General features: G+C 37.4%; 1 protein-coding gene across 1 annotated transcript; it reads left to right on the top strand.

Moving 5' to 3' along the window:
• The first annotated feature begins 292 nt into the window (after window positions 1-292).
• Window positions 293-15,008, top strand: LOC107096386 (zinc finger protein 281-like). The gene is made up of 7 exons (XM_015393005.1): window positions 293-423; window positions 3,595-4,030; window positions 8,030-8,131; window positions 8,458-8,581; window positions 10,524-10,607; window positions 10,693-10,811; window positions 10,894-15,008. Exons 2-7 carry the CDS (start codon window positions 3,644-3,646, stop codon window positions 12,451-12,453), a joined length of 2,376 nt encoding a protein of 791 aa, XP_015248491.1. The 5' UTR covers window positions 293-423; window positions 3,595-3,643; the 3' UTR covers window positions 12,454-15,008.
• Window positions 15,009-24,665: the final 9,657 nt, after the last annotated feature.

The following is a 24,665-nucleotide window of genomic DNA, read 5'->3' on the forward strand; positions in this document are numbered from 1 at the left end:
GATTAAAGTCAAAATTCTGAGGAAAAAATTCATAATTCTGAGAAATAAAGTCAGTTCTGAGATTAAAGTCAGAATTCTGAGAAAAAAAAGTCAGAATTCTGATTTCAAAAAAGTCAGAATTCTAAAACAAAATACTTTTTTTTTTTTTTTTTTAAGTACCTATATATCGAGACTGTGGCGATTATTACAATTTTTGCAGAATCTTCGGCTCAGACCCCCCCAAAAAACGACAAAAGACAAAACGTGTTTTTGGGGTTCTGCTCTGAACACCTCCTGCCTACTATACCCAGAATGCACCGCGCGGGTCAAGATGGAAGAAACCAGCTGCAGCAGGAGAACAATGTTTGGGCTGTAGATTTTTAAAAACGGAGCCTCTGGGGGTAAAATAAGCGAGCCGCCGCTGCGGATCATGGTCCTGCACCGGTAAGATGATTGTATACAAGCTAATCTTTTAGGATGCTGTGGTTTATAGCCTCGTTATGAACGGAATAAACCAGCGCAGCGCTGAGAGGTTAGCTGCTGCTAAGTTAGCCGCTCCTCCTGTCGAGACGAGCATCATTGTTCGCTGAGTTTAGTTGGGCCGTTTGGTTTTGGGTCAGTCCTGCCCAGAAAACACAACTAAATACTTAAATAACTCATTAGCTAAAAAATAATAAAATACATTAATTATTCAGTTTTTTGTGTTTTATTTATTTATTTTTTTAGCCCCAAATTTATTTCGTCCATTTTTTTTAAAATAACTTACTCTAATTAAATATGTAAAAACTAAAATACCGTATATGCAGCTTCAGCTGCTTTTGTTTGGGTAAAATATCTTAAGTTAGGTTGTGAATGTGTCGGGGCGTCTTTGAAAGCAAATGAGCTGCTGTTTTTGTGGCCATATTAATTATTGGCATCACAAAGAAGGGCCCCTGAAAACTGCTGAGCCCAAACGATTAGCAGAGGAGCTAATTTACATCCAACCAGCCTGTGAATGATCTGCTGTGTTACCAGCCCTATGCTCACCCACTAAAATACACCTAAGAGAAAAAGAAGTTAAAGTAAATCCTGTGTTGTTTGCTCTTGTTTTCCACTAAGCTGTTGTGGATCAGGCTGTGTTGCTGCTAATGCTGCATTGGAGATGGGAGCATCTGAATGCAGCCTTCCTAAAAATATATATTTTTATTGCTATTGACTCATTTTTTTTTTAACAATTTCGCAAAATTTTCAATTTAGACCTGGCAAATTTGTTAAAAGTTTGATTTTTCTTTCGATTTCTGATATTATTTTTAACAGATTGTGCATGATTAATTTATTTTGTTAAAATTAAACCCTTTTTATTTAGAGCTATGTGCTGCTTATATTGTTCAAAAACCGTTCAATCAATTTCATGCCTTGTAAATTAGATTTATTATATGTTACACTTCAATTCTTTATATCTTTGTCTTTTTCAATAAGACATTTCAAAAATGTAATTTCTAAAATGTGTTGGTGCATTAAAGATGCTTTTACAGACATACCAAGTTCCAAAAACTCATTTCAGGGAGAAATTCTAATGACGATATGCGCTGGAACAGACATAGTAACTGATAGGTCCTTTGGATCTATTCCATTCTTTTTATAACAAATTCTGTTTTACTAATTATTCAAAAACAATAAGGTGATAGCGTCAGTGGGATTGAGATAGGATCCCAGTTTTCATCTGTTAAATGTTTTGTTTTTTTCCCACAGCAAATAAAAAATGCTCTAATTTTTACAGATGAATTAACAGTTTTTCTTGAATTCAAATTTATAGAAAACAGTATTTTTAAGTTAAATTAAGTCAAAAAAAATGTAAAATTCCTAAATTATAAATGTATATTCACCTCATAAAAAATAGCATTTTTATTGAACCTCATTGAGAAGAAATTTCACTTCATTGAATCTCTTGCCCTGTTTTTATTTCATGCTTTTCTGTGCTCCCATGAAAGCATGCTGCCCCCCTCATGGCCCCTGGTACATTTGGTCTTGATCCGCCACTGTTCCTCACCTTCTCTAGACATGGATATCCTTTAGTATATTCTGCTATGAAGTTGGTCTTATATTTTCGTTTTTTACTCGAAGGATGAACCTCTGCCGTTTCACAGGATGCACAGCTTTGAGTGCTAACTAGATGACTGCCAGAGAGTAACGCCAAAATTATCGGGCTGATCCAATCCAATGAGCGCTCTCTGACAACCAGTCACCTGGAACGCTGGTGGAACAGAGCATCGCTTTGAACAGATACGCTGCACAGGTTTCATAGACAACCTCCTCCCCACCCCTGCTCTATCTTGTTGTCTGCGCAATCAAAGTAGTTCTAATCAACACATGGTGCACGAATTATCATACTGCCTGCCCGCTCTCACTCACATAAAAAAACTCCACCTCAAATAATCTAAAATCCGGGATAATTTATCCGACTCGCGGGCATCCGTGAACAACTATCTATATCAGGGAGACTCCCAGAACTTCCAGGAGACTTGGGATTTCTGTTTTTACAAGTTTCAAAGACAGTACCTTGCTTGCAGCACATGGTCATGTAATGATATGTGATTACAAAACGTTATAGACTACATATCATATCAGTCCTATTTTTTTTTCTAATGAATATTATATTTCACTGTAGAAAATCTGAGCTCTGTGGGTAAAAAAATCAATCTAAAAAACGCATTTCTAAAAGTTGAGTTTTTTTTTTTTTTGGCTTGGATTCACATTAATAACAGTTAATAAAAGCCTAACTGCTATCCAAGCATTCTTTGTAGATGACTGTAAACAGAGAATTAAACATCGGGGAAAGGCTAAAGAGTGCGACACTTTGGAGTCTTGGCTAGTGTTACATCACCTTTAGACAATCAGAACTCAATTCTCATGAAAATAGAGGTTGTCAATGGCGCAGTATTAAACCAGCAGCAAGCAGAGCCCAGTCAGGCCTCGTTTTCTATTGTTTAAGCTGCGACTGTAGCTGCATTACTTTTAATAACCCCAAAGACCTTTGGTAGTTTTACAGACAACTCTTTTCTTTTATTTAAGCATAAAAATAACCCAAAAGTAAAACGTTTAATACCATATGTTGCAAAAACATCTGCAGATGTTTGTTGTTCCTCTTGTTAGACAATTTGTTTATGCTGTCGCTGCTTTATCTGATAAACAGTGGTTTTAATGCAGTCTGTATGCACTCTCATTCACAGATAAGCTGGTACAAATAGGATGACTGGGTCAGACGTTCTATCATGCAGATTAAGGCAGCCCCAGTCCCGTCGTTCCTCATATGTTGTTTGGAACATAGTCATGGTGTCTTTATTTTTGTCCAGAAACAGACACTTTACTTAACCCGGCAGAATTTGGTTCCTTTGCTCCTTCACCTTGTTTTCGCATGTCCCAGACACCAGCTCTTTGTTGACCCACAAACTGACGGTTTAATCCGACTAAGCACATCGTTGTTAGATCAGAGGCCACGGCTTTGATTCCTGAAGACCAAGCTTAACTGGCTCCTAAACTATTGTTTGCGGACGGGTTGATTTTACACAGCTTATCCAAAATATGTTATTGTTGCCATAAACATCAGCTCCTCTTTTTTTTCTTTTTTTCTCTTAGGATAAACTTGATTTCTGCCCCTTAGTCTTCCTGCCCACCAGCCATCAGTATGAACATCATTCAAGATAAACTAGGGAATGAGTTCCTGCGCTCCAACGGGAGCATGGACTCCAACTTTGGAGCCGGCATGATAATGTTCAGCCATCTTCCTCCGGTAACCAGCTTCACCCGGCTGTCGGCCCACTCCGTCATGCAGGAACTTCCACCTCAAGATCTGATCCTGAAGAAGGAGCGGGAGTCTCCTGACTGCAGCATGGGCTCCCAGGGCTGCCTCCAAGGGGGAGACTTTGTTCATGCCATGGGCATCAAACAGGAGAAGCAGTCAGAGCACGATTACCGCCTGCCGCTCTACCCTGGAGGGCTGGGGAAGAGCGGGGAGCTGGTGACTGTTGGTAACGACCAGAAGCTGCTGGTGTGCGACCTTAACATTGGAAATGTAGGTACCAATGACAGACCAGTGGAAAGATGTGGTTTAAAACTAAATGCTTTGCTTTGAAAGTTAAATCCCTTCTATTGATAAAAGGTAAAGCATCTGAGAAAATAATTACATTGATGATGAGATTTTTGTAGTGAGACAATGGAGTGCATGTTCATTAATAATTGTTAAAATTTATAATCCCCTAATCCCCAACCTTGCATCTGGAATCTGTGGAAGATGCTCAAATTTTTTTTTGTCATATATTTAAAGTAATAAAAACAGTAAATTGACCTCATATATGAACAAAAGGCAAAAAAAAAAAAAAACTTATGTCCTAAATAAAAAGTGTGTTGTATTACTGTAGGAGAGAGGAATTTCAAAATTTGTGAGGGAGAAAGAGCATCATAAAAAAACCCTCTAAGTTAATTTCAAGTATTAATCAATATTTTACCTGAACCTAAATTTAATATAAAAATTGTTTTAAATTATCAGTTTTAACAAAAATGTTGCAGAGGAGCCCACAGTGGACACAATGAATAAATGACAATGGCTGTGGGTGAGTCATTACAGGGAGAATCTATTCAAATGCAACTCAAGACATTACATTTAAGCTATGCTTATGGCCTCCTTTGTAATCCAGGGCTGGTAAAAGCCTCAAGAGGGGTCTGATAGCTCGCTAAATAGTTGGGAACAATGTTGGATTTAGGCAAACTTGGTGCCAGTGATCTAGTTTAAAATTGCTTTGTAGCCCCTCATCCATCCATCCATCCATCTGGCATAAGCCAGATTAATATGTGTTGTTCATGTGGAATTTTACTAGTTTCCATCTGGGAGGCCTAATGTAAAAAGAGTTTACAAAACTGAGGGGCCATCTATGCATTCTCTCCTGCTTTAGTTCTTGTCAGGGTGGGCAGGTCGCCAGTCTGTCGCAGGCAAACATAGAGAAACACAGACATACAACCATGCACACACACACTCACACCTAAGGAGAATTTAGAAAAAAGCCAGTTAACCTAACAGTCATGTTTTTAGACTGTTGGAGGAAGCTGGAGTACCCGGAGAGAACCTACGCATGCTCAGGGAGAACATGCAAACTCCATGTAGACAATACTGTGGGCCAGGAATTAAATCCAGAAGCTTCTTGCAAGGCAGCATTGCTATCCACTGCAGCATCGATCAGCCACAAAAGTGAGGGGCATTCAGTACAACTCTTCAAGCTAATTGGGTACCTGTCTCCCATGTCAAGTTTTTAGCCAATCGCAGTAGCAGCTGTGACATATCACATTATTTGTTTCACAACTGACGGAGTTAGTCCACAAATTTAAGAACCTCGTCCTTTTACTCATTTTTCAAAAAGAAATGGAGGGTATTCCAGCGCGAACCAGTGCAGCCATGTTTGTTTTGCTATAGCCTTCTGCCTCTAGTTAACAAGTTGATGTCACATATGTCCCTGCATTTCATGGGTACGAAACATTTCTGCATCAAGCTGATGCACCTGTTTGCTCCTAGAAAGATGTATTTCCAGGATTTTGTGAATTCGCAAACCTTTTTACAAACCATGTCGTTTGCCAGGTAAATATTAGCTTCTAAATACGTAGAATGGATGTTAGAGGTGTTTCCACACAATCTTTTTCATTTCCAGTACGATGCAGATATCGAAGCTTTGAGATTTGACCAAAAGTGAAATTGACCTGATACAATATTAGCATAAATCGTGCATTCTTTAAATGCTTATTTTGTTTTGCTTAACATTAGAGAAAACTTCATCAAATCATATAACTTAAAAAACTGATTGATTTATTAATACCTGATATGTAACATAAACTTTAACCAGAAACGAAGAGAAGCAGATTGTTTCTATTTGCATGCTTACTTTGGAGATCTGATTCGATATATTCCAGGTCTCGTTTTTTGGCTGATATCAGACTGATTTTCGATATCGATACAGAATCAAGACATCCCTAATTAAAGTTTAAAACTATTTGAAAGGATCAAGAAGTATGGCAAGATGAGACTTAAAAAGTATGTTTGTTGCTTTTGTATAAAAGTCCTGAAGTGTTTTGTAAGCTAAAATACCAGAGTGTCCTCCAAAGTGTCTTTAGATCATATCTGTAGCCTTTGTTTGATGTCTGGTCTTCTGTCCAAAATCCAGTCAACCTCCTGGTTAGGATGCGCCTGGTATGAAGGTAATTATCATGATGCTTTGGCCCAAAAAAATGCACAGAATTAAGAGTCAGAAGGAGGAGGATAAACTGTTCAGTGAAAGATTATCTGCTAATTAGAGTTAAAACAAGAAAAAGCTAACTCTGGGTTTGTTAGGAAACGGGGACTAAAGTAAATCCCCAAAACTGAGATGATTAAAATAATTTGGGTTGATAAAATGTCTCCATGCACTTCAGTTCTCCACCAACATTTAGGATAAAACAGAGAGAGTATCCAAAACGGGCTAGCTAAAAGCTTTTTAATGCTTCAGCTCTGAGTTAGTTCCTAGGTTGTTCATTGGATCCAGTTAAGAAACACTCTGGCATCAACATTTTTTAAGCACCAGAAAAAAATACTTAATCTTAAATTAATTTGAGAAAAACTAACAAAACTCCATCTCTTAGTCAAAATTAACTCAGCTGAAACAACCAGAACAGATAATAGAAAAACCTTATTATTTTATTTCTCGGGGTTTTTCCTCACTTTGCTCATTTATAAACTGATCCATCTGAATTGGAGAGGACATTTTAGCAAATTATTCTTCAAAATAGGAGTTTTTTTCTATAGGGAAATTATGAATCAGCAAAATCTTAAAGAGGTTTAACACAAGCTTAAATCTGAAACGTCTCCATCACTAAAACCAGGTTTATACTCCAAAAATGTTTTCATAAACTTGAGATAAAGCAGTTCATTGAATTGTCTTTCAATCAAAAAAAATACTCTTTCATGGAGCTCTTCACCGTTTTCTCTGAAAATTAGATTTTTTTTTCCAGCTGCACTCTTCAGCATACATTAAAGAAAAAAGTGAGAATAGAATATTATTATTCTGGCGATTCCACCTTTATCCCCGAGCCGGCGATGCATGATGATTGTGTTGCCGTCCAGAAGCCTGTGAGAATCTAACGTATGGAGACATAAATCTCCTGCCGGCTTCAGATGCAAAGTAGTTTCTCTCTCTGAGCAGAAGGGTGATGTCATCTGGCCGCAGCGTGAATGAGAACGTCTTTGCAAGGACGCAGCTGTCTTGTTTGAGTTTGCACTTCATTTCAGATGTCTTTTGTGCTCATTCAAACAGAAATATACACATCCACACTCTGCTAACAATAGTAAGCCATCAGAGGTCATGGGGTCTGAATATTTAACAGATTTAATGATTGTCTTTTTTTAAGCAAGTTTTTTGTTTTGTTTTTTAAGAAATTATGCTGGGTTTAAACACAATAGATTGTTGCTTTCAGACTTAATTTTTTTCAACTTTGACCAGTTAAGTGTTTTAAAGCAATTTTCATTTTTTAAAAACCTAAATCAAAGATTCCGGGTTACTATTTAACTGTTGTTTAATAGTTAAGTTCAGTCATATTTCTCTCATGTATGTCCTAATTTTTATTTTTAAGCAGATTAAACAGCATTTTTGACTTAATATTTATGAGTCGGACCTGTTTTCACTCCAAACATTTGGCTGCTTTTAGGATGAGCAGGTGTGCCTGCATTTGTTCCTTCAGTCTCCATATGTTCAGACTGGATAACGTCTGGAAGAAAGAGCGAATTATCGTCCTCTGGATTGAAGTTGCTATCCAGCCGCCTAGTTATCATTTTAAATGCCTCAATCAGTTGAGATTGTTACACCACCCACTCAGGTCACATTTCCTCAATGAGTCTGGAAGATTGTCGGAGTGTTGCGTTTCTTTGCACGAGCTACAAATATAGACTTGTTTCCTTAACAGCTTCTGACTGGAGAACCTTAACCTTCTTTCATGTGATTTCCTTGTTGCGGCTTGCTCTCACGGCCCTCTCCCTCTTCCTTTGTCATCCTCGCAGCTGTCAAATCAGTTGGAAAAAGAGGCCAGTTGGAGGAAAGGTCGGAGGTCAAACAGTGATGGGCATGAGGGTAAACCTAAAAAGAAGAAAAGTGAGGCAAAGGTTTGCTACTCTTTATCTATTTCTTAGTGTTGTGGGTCCTGTTCAGTCCTCTTTGTTTTTCATTGCTAGTCTATAAAATCTTTATTTAGTGAATTTGTAAAATATTCAGATTATTTAGACACAACTTTGGACTCCTTTGTTATTATTTTGATTGTCTTTCCACTATAGCTTAATGTCAGCTCAGACTTTTCTAAACTACCTGACCATTTAAACACAATGCTTGTTCTGAAAGGTGCAGCTCTATCTGTAAGTATCAATCGCAACAAGCTAACCTGGGATTTAGCCATCCCCTCTGACTAGATCTGCTTTTCTCTGTATTCAAACAGCATTCTATGATGGCTGCAGACGGTGGCGGCCTGTCTCCAGGAACAAAGCCTCACATCTGTGAACACTGCAATGCATCCTTCAGAAGCTCCTATCACCTGCGCAGACATGTCCTCATTCATACAGGTTAACACTTTCTTCATCATTCAAGATCAGTTTTCATTAAAATTATTTATGGGATGATTTGAGCTATTTTCTACTCAAATGATTCCAACCATCTGCTTATTGAGAAATTCCTACCTTTTTAGCCATTATCTTGGGAGAAATGTTCTACTACTAGTTTTTTTTATTTTATTTTATATTTCCTTCTTAAATTTCCAAGATTTTTTATTTATTTTTTTTTTTGAGAAAAGAATTGAAAACTCCAAATCCCAAATGAATAATTCATTTTTTTTATTATTTTTTATATATATATATCCGGCTGAAGTAGGTTTTAGACAAAGACTGATATGTCTTTGGGGAATAGAAAATGCAGACAATTTTTTCTGTAGTTTTTAAAGAGCAGATTGTTTTTATTGTTTAGACGCCATATGTTGTTAGAAATCTTCAATAATCCTGGATAAAGTGAATCTCTGTGTGCCAGGGTTGTATCATGGGATATACAAACATTACAAACAGTGAAAGAGTTCAGCTTTAATTAGCGGCAGAAAATTCCTGGCACGTTTTTTTTCTTTGTAAAAGCTGTTCCAGTGCTTTATGAATCTGTTTTTAAATGACCGTTTCTTTACACCCAGTTACCTGTCTGGGCTCCAACTTTTGATATTTTTCTTGATAATAAACCACCATGCTTGGCTGTAGTTTTCCTTCATGGCCTGGGTATTTATCCTCTGGTTTTCATTTCAAATAAGTAAACAAAACACTAATGAGCAATTCTCGATAAAGACTGATATAGAAGGCTGAATGTTTTAGCCACATTGCTTAGCCCTATTTAGATCTCAGGCTTATGGTAGATAGTTAAAACATAAAAAGAAAACAAAAAAAAAACTCCAAAAGAGAATTTTTTTTTTTATTGAAATATTTAAAACATGTAGTTGAAATGGAAAAACTGATTTATATAACTGCCTGTGTTTATAAAAATAAAATATACTAATATTATAGTTATATGCCCTTCGCTTTTATGTTTATCTTTTTTTTTTATCAATCTTGCAAACAAAAAAAAATTAGTTTTTGTATTTCCAATTCACATTGTTTCCGCGGGTCATTAAAAATAATTAAAAGTCATTAAATTATTTTTTTAATTAAGGCCTGATTTGGCATTAAAATTTATCAAATGCGATAATTTTGGCATTTAAAATGCTTTATTTAGAAAGAAAAGTTTATAAAAGCAATTTATTAAACAATATATACATTTGCAAATATATCGCAATATATTTGTGCGGAACTGCTTCCGGTTGATCATAAAGCTTTATGTTTGGAAAGGAAGCTCGCTGCGGAGAAAAGGCTGGAGAATGGGGAAAATGCTAATTTCAACAAAAGTGGCTGGAAATAGAGGAATTGCAGCCTGTCAACGGAAAAGATGAAGGAATTTGCTGTGTATATATGAGAGTCATGGGTATTTGTTGATGGCATTAAAATTATTTCTAAGAGCATTAAAAATCATTAAATTAGAGTTAATCATTCCTGTATAAACCCTGATTCAGCTGTAATTGAACCAGGTTTTAAAATCATCTAGTTTTGAGTTGTTGTTTTATGTATTCACACAGTATTATGACCTTTTAAGATTTTGAGCCGAAAAGTTCACCAGAGAAATGAAAAACCTAAAACTAGTAAAAACTAGACATTATTAAAATATTAGTAACTAATAAGAAACAGGAAAATCATTCTAAAATCTAATTAAAACTGATTTATAGAAGAAAAAGTTTCAGCCATGACTAAACTAAAATAATAAATAAGCACTGCTATAATCTCTCACATTCCCCCTTTGCAAGAGTGTTTTTTTTTATTTTTTATACATAAAACAAAGCATCATTTAAGTAAGGGACATATAATGGTTCATTTTCTTTTTTTGTTGAGTATCTTGCAGATAAATTCTCCTAACCTTATGGTTATGCTGTGATTTTTATCCAAGGTGAAAGACCCTTCAGATGTAACCAGTGCAACATGAGTTTCATCCAGAAGTATCTTCTCCAGCGGCATGAGAAAATCCACAGTGGTGAGTAAAGTAAAGCCGCGATGTTGTGTTGCTCAGAGCAGGAGGAGATTGTCAACCTTCCCTCCTGCTTTTCCGCCTGTTTCAGGAGAGAAGCCATTCAGCTGTGACCAGTGCAACATGCGATTCATCCAGAAATACCACATGGAGAGACACAAGAGAACGCATAGCGGAGAAAAACCATACAGATGTGAGACCTGCCAGCAGGTAAATCCCAATCTTTACCACATTTTAAAGATAAACTCTTTTCCAGAAATAATAAAGACTATGTGGTATTTGTGCTCCTCAGTATTTTTCTAGAACAGATCGACTTCTTAAGCACAAGAGAACCTGTGGAGAAGCCATTAAAAAAGAACTGAATCCTGTGATGATGGATCTGGGTTTTGTGGACATGGGACAGGGCAGCTATGGAATTACTCAGGGAAATGTTGGGGTCACTGGTAGGAAGAAGGGAAAGTCAAAAGGTTCTGCAGCGGGAGGGGAGCGCAAGAAGAAGAAGGGAGACGTAGGAGGTGCGAGGGAGTCGCACATTCAGGGAGCTGTGTCCGGAGGTTACAGCATCTATGAATATTCTGTGGAGAGTCCCACTGTGTCTTCCTCTACCGAGCCAGGGCCTAGCATGCAGCAGGGACACCAGAGCCAAGGTCCAAAGATGGCCTTCAAGAAAGCTAATAGGAAGAGTCTGACTAAAGCAGGTGTGGAGAATGGAAAAGCTGGCTTGTTGGCACAAGGAGGCGTCGGCGTGATGCAGAACAGCGAAGTTAAAGTGGAATCCACCAGCAGCAACTACGATGATGCCATGCAGTTTGTAAAGAAGCGACGCTACCTTCAAGCAGCAAACAATGCAGCCCCCTCTGGGGCCGCGGTGCCAGGAGGGCCTGGCAGCGAGTACGACGTCAGCGTCCATCTGTCCTCACAGCCGTCTTCTCTTCAGGGTGGGATCTCAGGAGGAATGGACGCCGACGGTCCTCTGAATCTGGAAAAGTCGGGGATTACGGATGAGGTGCTGCAGAGCCTCCTCGACCACTACACCCAGAAACCCGACATTCACTTCGACATCGGTGACCAGCATGTGGAGCTGAGCCCTGCCTCAGTGAATGGTTCTGACACCAACACCTCAAGCCCATCTGGAGACAAGACTTTAGTGATGCATGAATACTCCCGCTTCTTGCTTCAGGCTTTGGAGCGTACCACCCACAGTGCCAGTTTCCCCCTGGGCCCAGGGCCTCCCCCTTCCTCAGGATCCTTCACCAATTCCCACACAGGAAACCCCCTCTATGCTGACAAGAACATCTACAGCGCTTCCCACCTGGATTGTGGCTTTGGCCAGCCGGTGTCTTCCCCTTCCCTGTCCTCCTCCGTGCCAAAGTCTCACTTTGCAATGCTAAACTGCTCATCCCCGCAGCACAGCTTCAACCTGAGCAGCCTGGAGGTTTCCTCACACCAGCAGCTCACCCCGTCTCAGGAGCTCACCGAGCAGATGGAGAAGCAGCACTCCTCCACTCCTCCCTCATCCTACCAGATCAGCCCATCCGACCTGAGCGCCCAGAAGGATCGGTCAGCGGTCAAGAATGACTCTGCTGGGGTCTACCTTTTGGTTTCCTCGCAGGAGCTGGCCTCCCTGGACTCCTCTAAGCCTTCCTACCAGATAGAAAATTTCGTCCAGGCCTTTGGCTCCCAGTTCAAATCCGACGTTCATGGTCTGTCTTACGGCACTGACTCTGGTGGGGAAGTGGATCACAGGATAAGGACGCCGGTGTCGGATTTCTCAGGGTATAGTTTGCTATCTGACGTCAATGAGCCAGTAAGTACAGGTTCCAAAACACCAACAAGCCAAAGCTACCGATGAAACCTGAGAGAACATTGTCGTTTCATTTTAATGTCCTCTGCTCCTATTTTATTATTCTTATTTTTTTTTTGTGAATTCTATATTTTATTTACACCGATGCTCTGTCTTTATTCCTACTTCTCTCCATGCAATAAGCCTTCAAGGCGTCTTTCGAATGCAAGACTTTAGAAAGCATCTGTTGAGTGTATGATATACCAGGAATTGCTGTGCCAGTAGGTCAGGTCTTTATTTATGAATTCAAACGTATTTTCTTTTCTAGTCATTTTTTAGCAGGAGCAGAAAATTTCACATTTCCAATGCGCTGATTTAACTCTACAAGTGTTTAAAATGAGAAATGATGGCAGGGAAACAGCCCAGAACTGAAGTGGCAAAAAAAAAAAAAGGAAATCCTAAAATAAAATGTCAAAAGGTATTACTCAGGAAAACATGGGAAAACGAGCCGCTCACGGTGGACAGTGAGCTCACTTTTCAGAAGTGTTTGTGGTTTTAAAAAAAATCTATATTTTTCTTATTATTTTTTGTGTTCTTAAATGTTGAATGAGTTTGACATGAAATGGATTGCTGCCAGCTCACTTGAACACTGAAAACACTTTCTACTTGGCTGTATAGAGATTATGGTACTTTTATCTCAATGTGAAACTCCTGTCTTTTTCAATAAGGGCCGTGCTCATGGATATCTATATATATTTATAAGAATATATATGTATATGTACAGTAAGTGTTGTAGGGTTCTGCCGTGAAGTAGAAGGAAGAATAAGCGCTGTTGATCGGGCTGAAGAGTCTGTATTATATTTTGGGATGTCTTCTTCAGCCAGTAGATGTCGCTGTTGGACAGCTGTAGATTGGCCTCTTCCTCTCTTTACTCGTCTTCCTCCTATTTATCTAAAAATGTGCTTTTCGCACGTCGAGCTGCTTTTTCACATAGTTTAAAGTACACGATTGGTTAAAGTGCTGACCTGAGGAAATCCCCCAGGCTTTCAGCCATTGCTGTCGGGGCGTACGCATGCAGGGGGGAGGCCTTGTGTTTCACGTGAAGGATGTGGAGAGCTGATTTTTCTTACTTATCGGGGAGGGTTTAGCTTAGGCTTATGGGTGGGCTTCTTTTCTAAAGTAACGTGATATTTAATCGGGATATTGTAAGTGTAATTACAACCCCTAGTTTTAGTTGCCTGGATACCAACCTTAGCGACTTTTGCAGATTTTATTAACTTTGGGGATAAAATATGTTTATGATCTAATGTTTCTGCAGCCATGTGCTGATCTTTTTTATTTAGATACTTTGAGCAAATGTTATAATCATCCCTTTAGTGTCTGGGTGTCTATTCCCATAAAGAGCAGGCAGTTAATATATGTAGAGTCTTGCTTACACTTTTAAAATACCCAATTTGTTTGTCAGGACAGTAACCGTGGAAAGGTCTGTAGCGGGCCTTGAGTGCTGGAAACGTTTCTGCTGCTCTGAATGAGTCTTTGAGCCCATATGTGCCCCTATTTTACAGTTCTGGTCCACAGTTTACATACACAAATTATTGGCTGGATTCTTTTTTTTTAATTATTTTTTGACTTTCAAAATAATGGGACATTCCATTTTTGAGACTAGCTGATGATACAGTTAAGAAAGTAATTCCTCTTAGCAAGATGCAGAGAAACCCCATGGTTTCCGTAGTTACCAGCAACCTTCTGGCTTTAATCTGACAGGAAATGTGATGTCTGTGCAAAACAACTTTTAATCCCCGCAGATGCTGATCAATTTAAGCAGGGTTGGGATAGAGGGCCATTCCAGAACTTATATCTTAGTTTATTTTATCCAAATTTCAACCATCTTACTCAGACTTTCACTGTTTGATGAAACGATATTGGTTAGGATGTTCAGGAACCACAAAGTAATAAACTAGAAACTTCTAACACACCAGCATTGTGCTGTTTACATGCACAAACTTTTTTATGGAATGTATTTGGACTTAAATCATCATTTTATGGACACAAAATTAAATGATTTAATCATATCTGTTTACAACCAGTCTATATTTTGCATAGAAGCACTTTGACTTGAGTAGAGATGTCACGTTTCTTTAAAACAACCGTAGAAGTTGTACTTCTTCCCATTGTTTGGTCTCAGAATCATACTTTGTTGTTCTGAGAACAGCCTTGGAAAGTAGAACTGTTGCTCTTGCTGTGTGGCAGAATGAGATAAATGAATATCCTGTTAATTAAAGCCTCCATGTAAAGCGGGTTTAGATGGATGCGGTTAAGATCTTCTCGAGTCAGATCAGAATCCATATTCTTCAGCTGCATCTCAAATCATCTTATTGCTGATTATTTGCTTATTTGGACATTTCCAGTGGTTCTTTCCCTCCAGGTCATAACCTGGGGGAAAATCACTAAACTGGGTTTAGAGTGGTTAAAAATAGGACTGAAACTATTAATCTTGATTAACCGATTATTTAAATTATCGTCAACTAAGTTAGTGATCGATTCATCATTGACTGGAATATAGAGACTAAGACATGCCTTTAGCTGACAGAGCAGCCCACTTTGAGCAAATTTGTAAAAAGATATATAAAGGTTTTGCATTTAAGATTTAAAAAAATCTTTTTGTCTGTCAATATGCTCTTTCCTCAAGTGAATACGTGAATTTCATTAAAATTTTTCTTCAAGGAAGGAAGAATTTTAATGTAAGTTGGCCCCTGTTAAAACAGTCTAAATTTAAACCTGCCGGAAAAGGTCCCGACCCTCAACCCTGACTAATATGTATGGACGAAATTTAAAGCTGGATTTGTGCCACAGAAGAGACCAGTTATACCAATAAAGAGTCCAAACACCAATTAACTCAACCCATGAAGCTTAAATATTGCAAAAATCCTACAAATGTCTTCTCAGGGCGCTAGAATAAGGTCCGTATCAAAATGCAAAAATGTTGACTCCATTTCCAAATAATGGATTATATTTAAAATGCATGGATCACTTAGTCTAAATGCAGTCTAGTTACATCATTAAACTTACAATAAAATCAGTTTATGTGATCAGTCTTCCAGATTAAACAAGCGGTGCCATAAAAAGTTGCAACCTGCTTTAAAACAGAAGAAAACAATGGAGTTTGGTTTATTTCAGATCTTTTTTAGCCTTTTTTTTGTATAATTTTTACCACAAGAGATATTGGACAAAACAAAAATATATAAATTGATCTTTACATTTATGTTCCACCTTGCAAAAAGAATGATCCAAATAAATTATAAGGCCATGGTTTGTGTGTTCAAACTTGTGAAGAGAGCTATTTCTTTCCAATAATGGTTAAATATGACAGTAGAAACTGTAAAGCTGTTGTATCAATGAAAGTAAAGTGTCATGAACAATAATCAGCCTCACATATACCTCATCTCACTGCAAACCAGGGACAAAGATGTTGGAGGTTTGTGTGTAGCAGAAACTGTGTTTAAAATGTTCCTGTTTAGTGTGACTGTTGAAAGGGGTGTTTTGGGGGGAATCTTTTGTATGCGACACTTGTGTCAACCGTCATGTAGCTGATACAGCCAGTGTTCAGTCCTTTAATCGTCTCTCAGCTCCATGTTGCAATCAGTGTAGCATTTCTTATTGTTTACAAGAACTGTACAAAACACTACACCCAGCTTGGTTTTGTTACTTTTTATTTTTTATAGTATTTCATCCCTACAAAGCCAAACTTTTCAGCCAGCATTCTTCAAATTAAACATTTCAAAGTGATGACTTAAAATGTGACTGAATGGAGACAAAACAATAAAAAAAACTGCTGTTACCATAAAGGGCTTTGTTTCTCTTTTATCTGAAGTGTTAGTGGTGATAATATTACTGTTGCTGAACAATTGTGGGCTTAAAGAGCAAGCTGTCGCAATATTGTAGCCTTTCTTCCACCTGCCACTAGATGGCGATGTTTCTCCTTTAGAATTGGACAAAAGAATTTCTTGCTTTTTACCACAGAGTTAAAGTTTAACCACTTTTACAAGAATTTTTTGTATAAAATTTTACTGTCACTTTTTGTTTAATTTTTACTCCAGAGTAACCTGTTTTACAGCATTTCCCCCCAAAATTGTAAATATTTTACCATTGTCCTCATTTAGTCTCAGACCGACATTGTCTATTATATCTCTTTTTAAGCCTAAAAATATCTATTTAAAAAAACATAATAGACTTAATAGAAAAAAGTATAACAAAGGTCTTGATTTATTATGAAAGTCTTTGAAGTTTAGCTTTAAAAAGCACATTGTTTTAACCTTTTAAAACAAACTTAAGTAGAGCTCTTTGGGTTTGGCCACTTTTCTATGCTGTCATGTCAATGTCAATATATTCCTTATAATGCAGAATATTTTCTCGTTTCATTTTTGTTTAGCACACAGTCAAATCAGTCTAAGTTCAAACCTAAAGTTAATGTTTTTTTTTATGTCATGAAGAACAGCAGCCAAAATTTTAAATATTAGCTTAAGTCGATAGATTTAAGCTAAAATCAATCGATTTTAGTTCAAATGGGGGGATGACTTTTCTATAATTAATGTAATTTTTTCTAACAAAACCAGGGACCCAACATCTAGCTCGATTCACCATCCTGAAGTTGCTTAGGATTAATATGAAAATTACAAAATGTGCATTTTTCAATACGTATCTAATGCTAAATAAAAGCGTTTCTCTTGTCCAGAAGGTTTACATGAATTATTTTTCAGATCTTGAGCTCAAATCATTGATTTTGAAGAATTTAATTTAAAATTATAGAACTTTTTTTTCAGTTCTGAACTGGGCCTTTCTGATCAAACTCTGCTTCATCCATTATGAAAACAGCTTGAGTCTATTGCCACTGCTGACAAGTGTCTCCACATCATGATACTTCCACCACCATGTTCACCATTTGCTAGGCATGTTTGGGGTAAGGTGCGCTGTTTGGGTGTCTCCAATTCACCCTTTTATATGTCTAGGCAAAAAGGTTTATTTCTGGTCTCCAGAAAACTGTCCTCCACATGCTTTTTTTCCTACCTGTGTGCAAAGAACACAATATTTTCCATATGCTCCTCCAGCACATTCACAGTCTCCTTGATGTATCTGTCTAGTTGGCCATGTGGATAACCATATGAAATACTCTATAATTTCACATCATCAATTAAGAATAGCTCCTCCAAGATGTTCAGAGCTTGGGATACATTCCCCCTTCACTTGCCTTTTTGTTCTCTGTTTACTTTGCATGTGTTAAATCCCCAAAATAGAAAAAAAAATAGCCCCATGCTACTGTAGGTTTCATTAATTACATGAAATCTTAGACTTTGACTTAATAGCCTATTATTTTCAGACAAAACATTAACCTTTTAAGTTTAGAATCATTTTAATGCCTGAATCCCAAATCTTTTCATAATGCATATTTGGGTAACTTAAACAGATTTTACGTTCGCTTTAAATAACCCAACATCGTGAGAAAATCCATGACCTACGTAGGGAAAGTCTCAAAAGGTGAGGCCTCTAAAAGTTCACTTTTACTAAGAATTGTATTCAGTGCTGTGAAACTGAGAGATTATAGGAAAGCTTGTGTGTTCTCTCTTTCTTTGAAGGGTAACCTGGTGAACTGCACGGTTCAGGGACTCTTTTAAAATCCCATCACACCCCATAAAAGTGACCCAACAGCCCACGTTTCTGGAAGGAGTGCAAACACTGACAAGAAGCTTATCTCCAAATGCCCTCTCCTAGTGAGTTGAATGAGTTATTTATTTGACGGCAGGTTTGTTAAAACAAACACAAAATTGTCACATTCCACAGTTTAAACCCCAATTTGACTTTAATTTCCTTCAGTAAGGGAAGTTGTTTGAACAGTGAGGGCATCCTGGCTGCAGGCAGATTGGTCTGTTCCTATTGCATATGCATCCTCTTTAGAATCAAGCAAGCGATAAACACATTGCATATGCATCCTCTTTAGAATCAGGCGCTAAACACTGCATGCAGTTTACTTTTTCTGGAGCTATATGTGTTGTTTTTCTGGAATCTTATTAATGGTGGGAGAACTGACTCAAACTTTGGGGGATTTCAGTTAGAAATTCACTCTATTTATGGCCATCGTAAACTGATACCTACTAGAACTGGGACTTATTTACTTCATGTTCAACCTTTAACCATGTCACACACCAGTGATTTGATGGATCTTTTACATTGCCATGTTCTGTTTGAGGAAATAAACCACTTCCTTGTTATAATAAAAAGAGAACTGTTTGCATTAAAATCTTTGTTTGATGGAATCATTGCATCAAAATGGAGAGTTTTAGCCTTGTTGTGTACTTTTGTCCACACCCAGCACCTACTCAGCCTCTTCCTGTTAATAAATAACCATATCTTTTGTTTCCATGTCACCATGATGTGACAAACGTGTACGCTTGGTTGATTTGATTCAAATTTTCTGATAATCATTATACGTCGCTGTTGATCAGAGATGCCTCATAGGCCACAGAAGGTTGTGGGGAAAAAAACGCCATAAAAATGAAAGATGCAACACTGAGGAATGTGACGCTGTTTTTGTGGAGCAACAAAGCAGTTAAAGTGGGTGTGAAAGAGCCACTTCAGCCCACCAAAACAGATGCTGGGTTTAACCCAGTGTGTGAGCTTTGTGCCCTTGGTGTCTGCGCCTTTGTTTGCTTTAGCTGCTCTCAGAATGACGTGAATGATGATGTTCTTATCTTTAGGCTTGGTAAATGGCCACATATTGGGCTGTGTGCACAGAGAGATAGGAAAAGGCGAGAAAAAAAAGCTATAAAGGGAAGGAGTGAGCTTTGATGATGTTGAAATATGAGCCACAGCTAAAGATGAATTAAGTAAAGATGTAAAATTGGATTTTTATACGCAGGCCGAGCTGTCTCGCTGTCATGCACAGTGAGTTACAGTTTTTTTCCAGACTATAAGCCACTAATTTTTCCTACACTTTGAAACTTGGAATATTTGAAGCTGCACATTTTTCCTAACCACCAGGGGGCGGAAGTCAAAATTGGAAATCAAAGAAGGAGCAGATTTTCGTTTAGCACGTGCTAGCAGTAGGCCCAACAGAGAACAAATGTCCAGAATTCACATATTTTGACATTTATTTGGTGCATTAAAGCTGTAAAACCAATGAAGAGACTGTGCACAACTTCTGCAGAGCTAAAGCAAAGCTGACTAAGCCTCATCTTTAGAAGCTCTTACTGTCACGAGTCAACAAGCTAACAGAAGCTAGCGTACTTCGTACTCAAAGGGGGAAATGTAGAGCTACCCCTACAGGTTTGGTGGGAGACAGTTTAGTAGATATCAGCGGCGTATATCCAGGTGCGGCTAATATATTTAAGTTTCCAGTAACAAAAAATAACAACAACAACAACAAAAAACATCTTTGTGGGTGCGGCTTAAAATCAGGTGCGCTCTTTAGTCCGGAAAGTACGGTAATTAGAATAACGTAATGGGCAACCTTTAAGCAGCTCTGGTGAATTACTCATCTAAGAGGTCAGACCACATCCTGTCAATTAAATACCATCTCTGGTTAATGTGTGTAAAAAGCCAAACAATGAAGTCATTTATTGCAGTAGCATCTCACACTCAAAAAAACCCCCAGGTTCTGGGAACATTTCTATACCTTCCTCAGCCTCTTTATGTTGTAAGGTCTTAATAAAAGGTCTCAATAGAAACATACATAGGGGCTAATTATCCAGTCAGTTCTCGGGGCTGGAAAAAATAATAGGCCCACAGCATCACATATTCTTTACTGTGCTTCATAGTGAGTCTGAGGTGTCCTCTCATATATGATCCTCTGTTTGTACAGGACCCACAGATTTTACAGTGTTTTGTTTTTAAGTGTTGCTCCAACTGTAGATAGGTGCAGCTTTTCTTGACTTTTGAAGATGAATAAATCTATTCTCTTTAGTTAAAAGACGTGATTTTTCTTTTTTTTCCAGTTTGAAGAGAAGCATATGTATGACTATGACCACCTTGAGAACATGCAGTGTAAATGGATAATAAATGTTCTTCTGTTAAATGTAATACGTAGGACTGGTTAAGGTGTTTTTTGTTGTTTATTCTAGAAATTCAAAAAGTAAAGTCTTTTTTGATTGATCATTGTCAGATCATGTTACTGCAATAAAAAAAAAAGTTGTTTGTTTTCTTTTAACTTTTAACAAAACTGTTATTAATTTATGATGAGGCAGTATGTTAAAACTAAAGGAGAATAAATTGTTGAATAGATTTTTAGATTTATAGCCATTTTGAAAATTCTTGCATCTATAAAAGCTCGGCATTGTAAACAAGTGACCCCCTGTCCTCATCCCTCTGTCCGGTGTTGTTTAAAGGGCAACACACACCAGGAGCTGCAGTACACAATCTGATAAAGTCAAATATAAGTTTATTTCTGTGGTGGGTTTAATAAAAATAGTTGCCTGAAGTGCTGAATGGGCAAAAACACATATACATTATTATGGAACATCAGCGCACATGGCAAGTTCAAAGAGACATCAAGATGAGCCACAAAACCTCAACGATACTCAAAAAAGAAAGCTTAAATAATTCATCGACACATTCTATAAAAAGGTATTGCTTGTCAGCTACAGAATCATAAGCTCATATCTGATCAAACATTTGAGAGCAAATAAGTAACAGTTTACAAAAAGAGAAAAAAAAAAAAACATTTCCTGACCTAGAGCCTGTGTGGAGGGCTTAAAGAGTCTGATCTGTCCTTGGAGCTGCAGGTTACAGAATTCAGGCTCAGACAGGACAGATTATTGGACTTCAGACTTCATTATTGTTATCAGACACATCGCACTACTTTATGTTATTGCTGGACCCCTCTTTAGAGCATCAGATACCGACCAGACTCTACATATGGGTAGTTTAATAGAAAACATTGAGGCAACATGTTTGGTCTGCATTGTCCTTTAGATGTTTTCCTATCACTAAACACAATTTAAATAAATGGGTCAATAAAAAGTTTCTATAGGTCTGGATGGCGTGCTGAGATGGTAATACCCTCATTTGAATCAGGTGTGGTTCTACAGGAACACATAACTTGCAGGACAGCGGAGAAACAAAGAGTTAGTGTATGTTTGAATTTAACCTAAACAGTCAGGCTTTGTTTTCTACTTTCCTTTATATTATTAGAGGATGTGAACATTTAAATTCAGCAAAGGCATTTATTTTCTGTTTTGTTTTTTTTACAGCTCGCTTTTTTCACTTTAAGTGCCCCCATTCTCCCTCCCTCCGTTCCTCTATTTAAACGACCTTGTAGCTCAGTCAACATTTTGTTGTATGTTTCATTTTTTATTTTATTTTGTCACATTATAATCACCAACGGTAATGTTTTAGATATTTTATGGAATAGACCAACACATAGTGGAGGTTAGAGGTGTGAGATGCTTCCCGACACAAGTTAATTCAGGGCAAATTTTGCAGATATTGATACTAATTCTGATACTTTTTAATATCTTGGGTTTTATACGTATATTGATTTCATCCCAGAGCTGCGTGTCCGGAGCCTGTAACATCATCAATGACCCCTCACAGCCCCACCGTTGACTTTTCTCCCTGCTGCCCTCTGAGAAGAGGCTTCGCAGCATTCGATGCAAGAAAAGCAGGTTCTGTAAAAACTTTTTCCCCGCTGCCATAAGACTGTCGAACTGTTGAAAAGTCTAATCTAGTCACAAATCTAGACTTTGTATCAAAATGTAAACATCATATTTGCACAACATGTTAAATTTTGAAATCGATTCAGTGTTTCTCCTGCATTTTGCACCATATTTATTTATTTATTTTTGCACTGCTCTGAACCTTCCATATCAATGCCTTTTGCACCATTTCTCTCCTACACTGTTTACATTTTGATCAATGCTGCACTTCATAAATGGAAATGTTCATTTCACTGCTAAGCTGCTCATTCACTGTTGAAAAGCTCTATGCATCGAAATTTTCATTTTCTATACACTTTGTGTATATAACACCCAGTCTAAGTATATCATCAAACTTCTGAGCTTTAGAAGTTTTTGTTTTGTTTGCTTTAACTTTGTCCATCATTTGGATAATGTTTCTAGGTGAATATTTAGATAATGATAACAGTACAAAAAACAGGAACAAAAGAATAACAGAACAAATTTGACTGCATTTTAAATGTTAAATAAACAAAGTCCAAAAATTTTTTTGCAGCTAGATAGCTGAGAAACTAATATAGAAGAATAAAATGTTTCATTATACCAGTATATATCTTTTCTGTGTTGCTAAGTAGAAAAAGTGAACAAAATTATGAAACTATGAACATATTTTTTAAAAGAATTTCCAAGATTAATTCCCAGAAGCCACACTATAGAGCCTCCTTTACAAAGATAAAAAATAAAAAGGACCACTTTGGGGGGTGGAGGGTTGGGGGTGTTTGTATCTCCTTAACACTGAAGGTGCAACAACCTATCTATAGCTTTTGTGATAAAACTGAAACAGTGCATAAAACTAAAGCATCAATCTCACCCCCATTGTATAGATCCGATATCAACTGGGTACTATCCATATTTTGGATCAATCCACTCACAACTGGTGAAGATGAAAAACAAGACTTTCCAGGCAATTGAGTAAAGGGGGTCATGTCATGTTTCGCTTCACATCCAGGAATCTTTTTCAATTCAAAATGTCAGGAATAGGGTTGGGTTTGAGGTTTTATAACAAAGCCAAAGCCCAACAAAGCCTTGTATAAAACCTCGAACTCAACACTATTCCTGACATTTTGAATTGAAAAAGCCTTTAAACGAAACATCTTAAAACCTGGAAACAAAGTCCAGTAGATTGTTTTTAATTTTCTTTTTTTGTAACGACTAAGAAGTGTTTGACTGAGAAGCTTCACCAGCGATTTTTTTTTTTGTGGTCATAATGTAAAATGTTTTCAATAAAATAATCTCCATGCATTTATATGACCTATTCAAAGTCCAGAACTAAGTCAACAGAGATGCTGTCCATTTAACCCATGCAGGTTTTTTTTGTTTCAACCTAACATGGTCTGATGTGTCCAAACAATATCTTTCCTTTTGCCATATCAGGTTTACAGTAATCGTCACTCAACATTTCCAATGAAATCATCTACATGTTATGTTTCTACCTGAATCACAATAAGTTCCTACTATTGCAAGTATTATCTTAACGGAGGCTATACTATTGAAGCTAATGAAGGTATGGATTTTAAAAGGTAAAGTATAATACTTGAACATCTGCATTAATAGTGAATCTACGCTTGGATTTAAAGTCGGCATTTGGACACCTTAACAGCCACTGAATTTCAGTGTTTCCCACATTTAAACAAAAAAGCAAATACAATGTTTAATATGATAGTTTATGGTTTGGTAGATGGAACAAAAACAAAAACAAACACTCCTGATGTTCAGCAGTTTGCAACATTTTTAAGGAACTCCATTCCAGTCCTGAACACTTATTGCAGAGCTTCAGGTCTACAACATACATGATCAAATACGTTAATATGAAAAGAGTTTCATTTTAATGTGTTTGACCTTATATCTCCTTAAACAAGGTCAAAGGTCAGTTTATCATTCTTAAACATCTTTAGTTGTAGGTAACAACAATTTCAATGGCTGTTTCTTTTTTAATACTTATCAGGTATAAAACATCAGCAAATAACCTTATTTATGCATGCAGATGAACACTTACCCTGTGGATTTGTGTTTCTGACCATCAAATTGTTTGAAATTCTGGAAGAAGAGCTGGGAAAACATTCAGTTATGTAAAATGAAGGTTTATTGGGAAACATCCTTGCACATTCTTTTCATGTAAGGCAAACTTCTGTCCCGGATTCCAGCCATGAAATACGACACAATTGTATCGACAGAGAAAGGTCTTGGTGTTTGGCAGGATAAAAAGCAGCACCGGGTATTGAAAGATGTTGCAACATGTGCAACTATTTGCATGAGATATGAAAGAGGTCAGTAGAGCTTTATTGTATCTATGTTGCTACATATTTTTTGTGTCTTTGATGAAGAAGTGTCCTAGACAGACCCAAGGGACTGAAAATTTGCCAGGGGAGTACTTCTAAGGGATGACTGAAATGGTATGAAAGGCTGCGGTGAAAGACACAGCCGTTGTACTGTTGACTTAGTTAAACAATCACAAACTATTTTAAACAGAACTAATGAGGTTCTCAGAAATGTGTTTACATTCTGAGTTATTTTCACTTGTGCAGAGTACTGCACCTTTTCAGTAAACAGAGATGAATT

The sequence above is a fragment of the Cyprinodon variegatus genome, unplaced genomic scaffold, assembly GCF_000732505.1.
Source record: "Cyprinodon variegatus isolate N-32 unplaced genomic scaffold, C_variegatus-1.0 Scaffold620, whole genome shotgun sequence".
Lineage (NCBI taxonomy): Eukaryota > Metazoa > Chordata > Actinopteri > Cyprinodontiformes > Cyprinodontidae > Cyprinodon > Cyprinodon variegatus.

Coding starts and splice junctions, on each gene's coding strand:
- LOC107096386 (XM_015393005.1), top strand. CDS start 3,644: ATGAACATCATTCAAGATAAACTAGGGAATGAGTTCCTGCGCTCCAAC. Junction 8,132..8,457: donor AGAAGAAAAGTGAGGCAAAG/GTTTGCTACTCT, acceptor GTATTCAAACAG/CATTCTATGATGGCTGCAGA. Junction 10,608..10,692: donor GCATGAGAAAATCCACAGTG/GTGAGTAAAGTA, acceptor CGCCTGTTTCAG/GAGAGAAGCCATTCAGCTGT.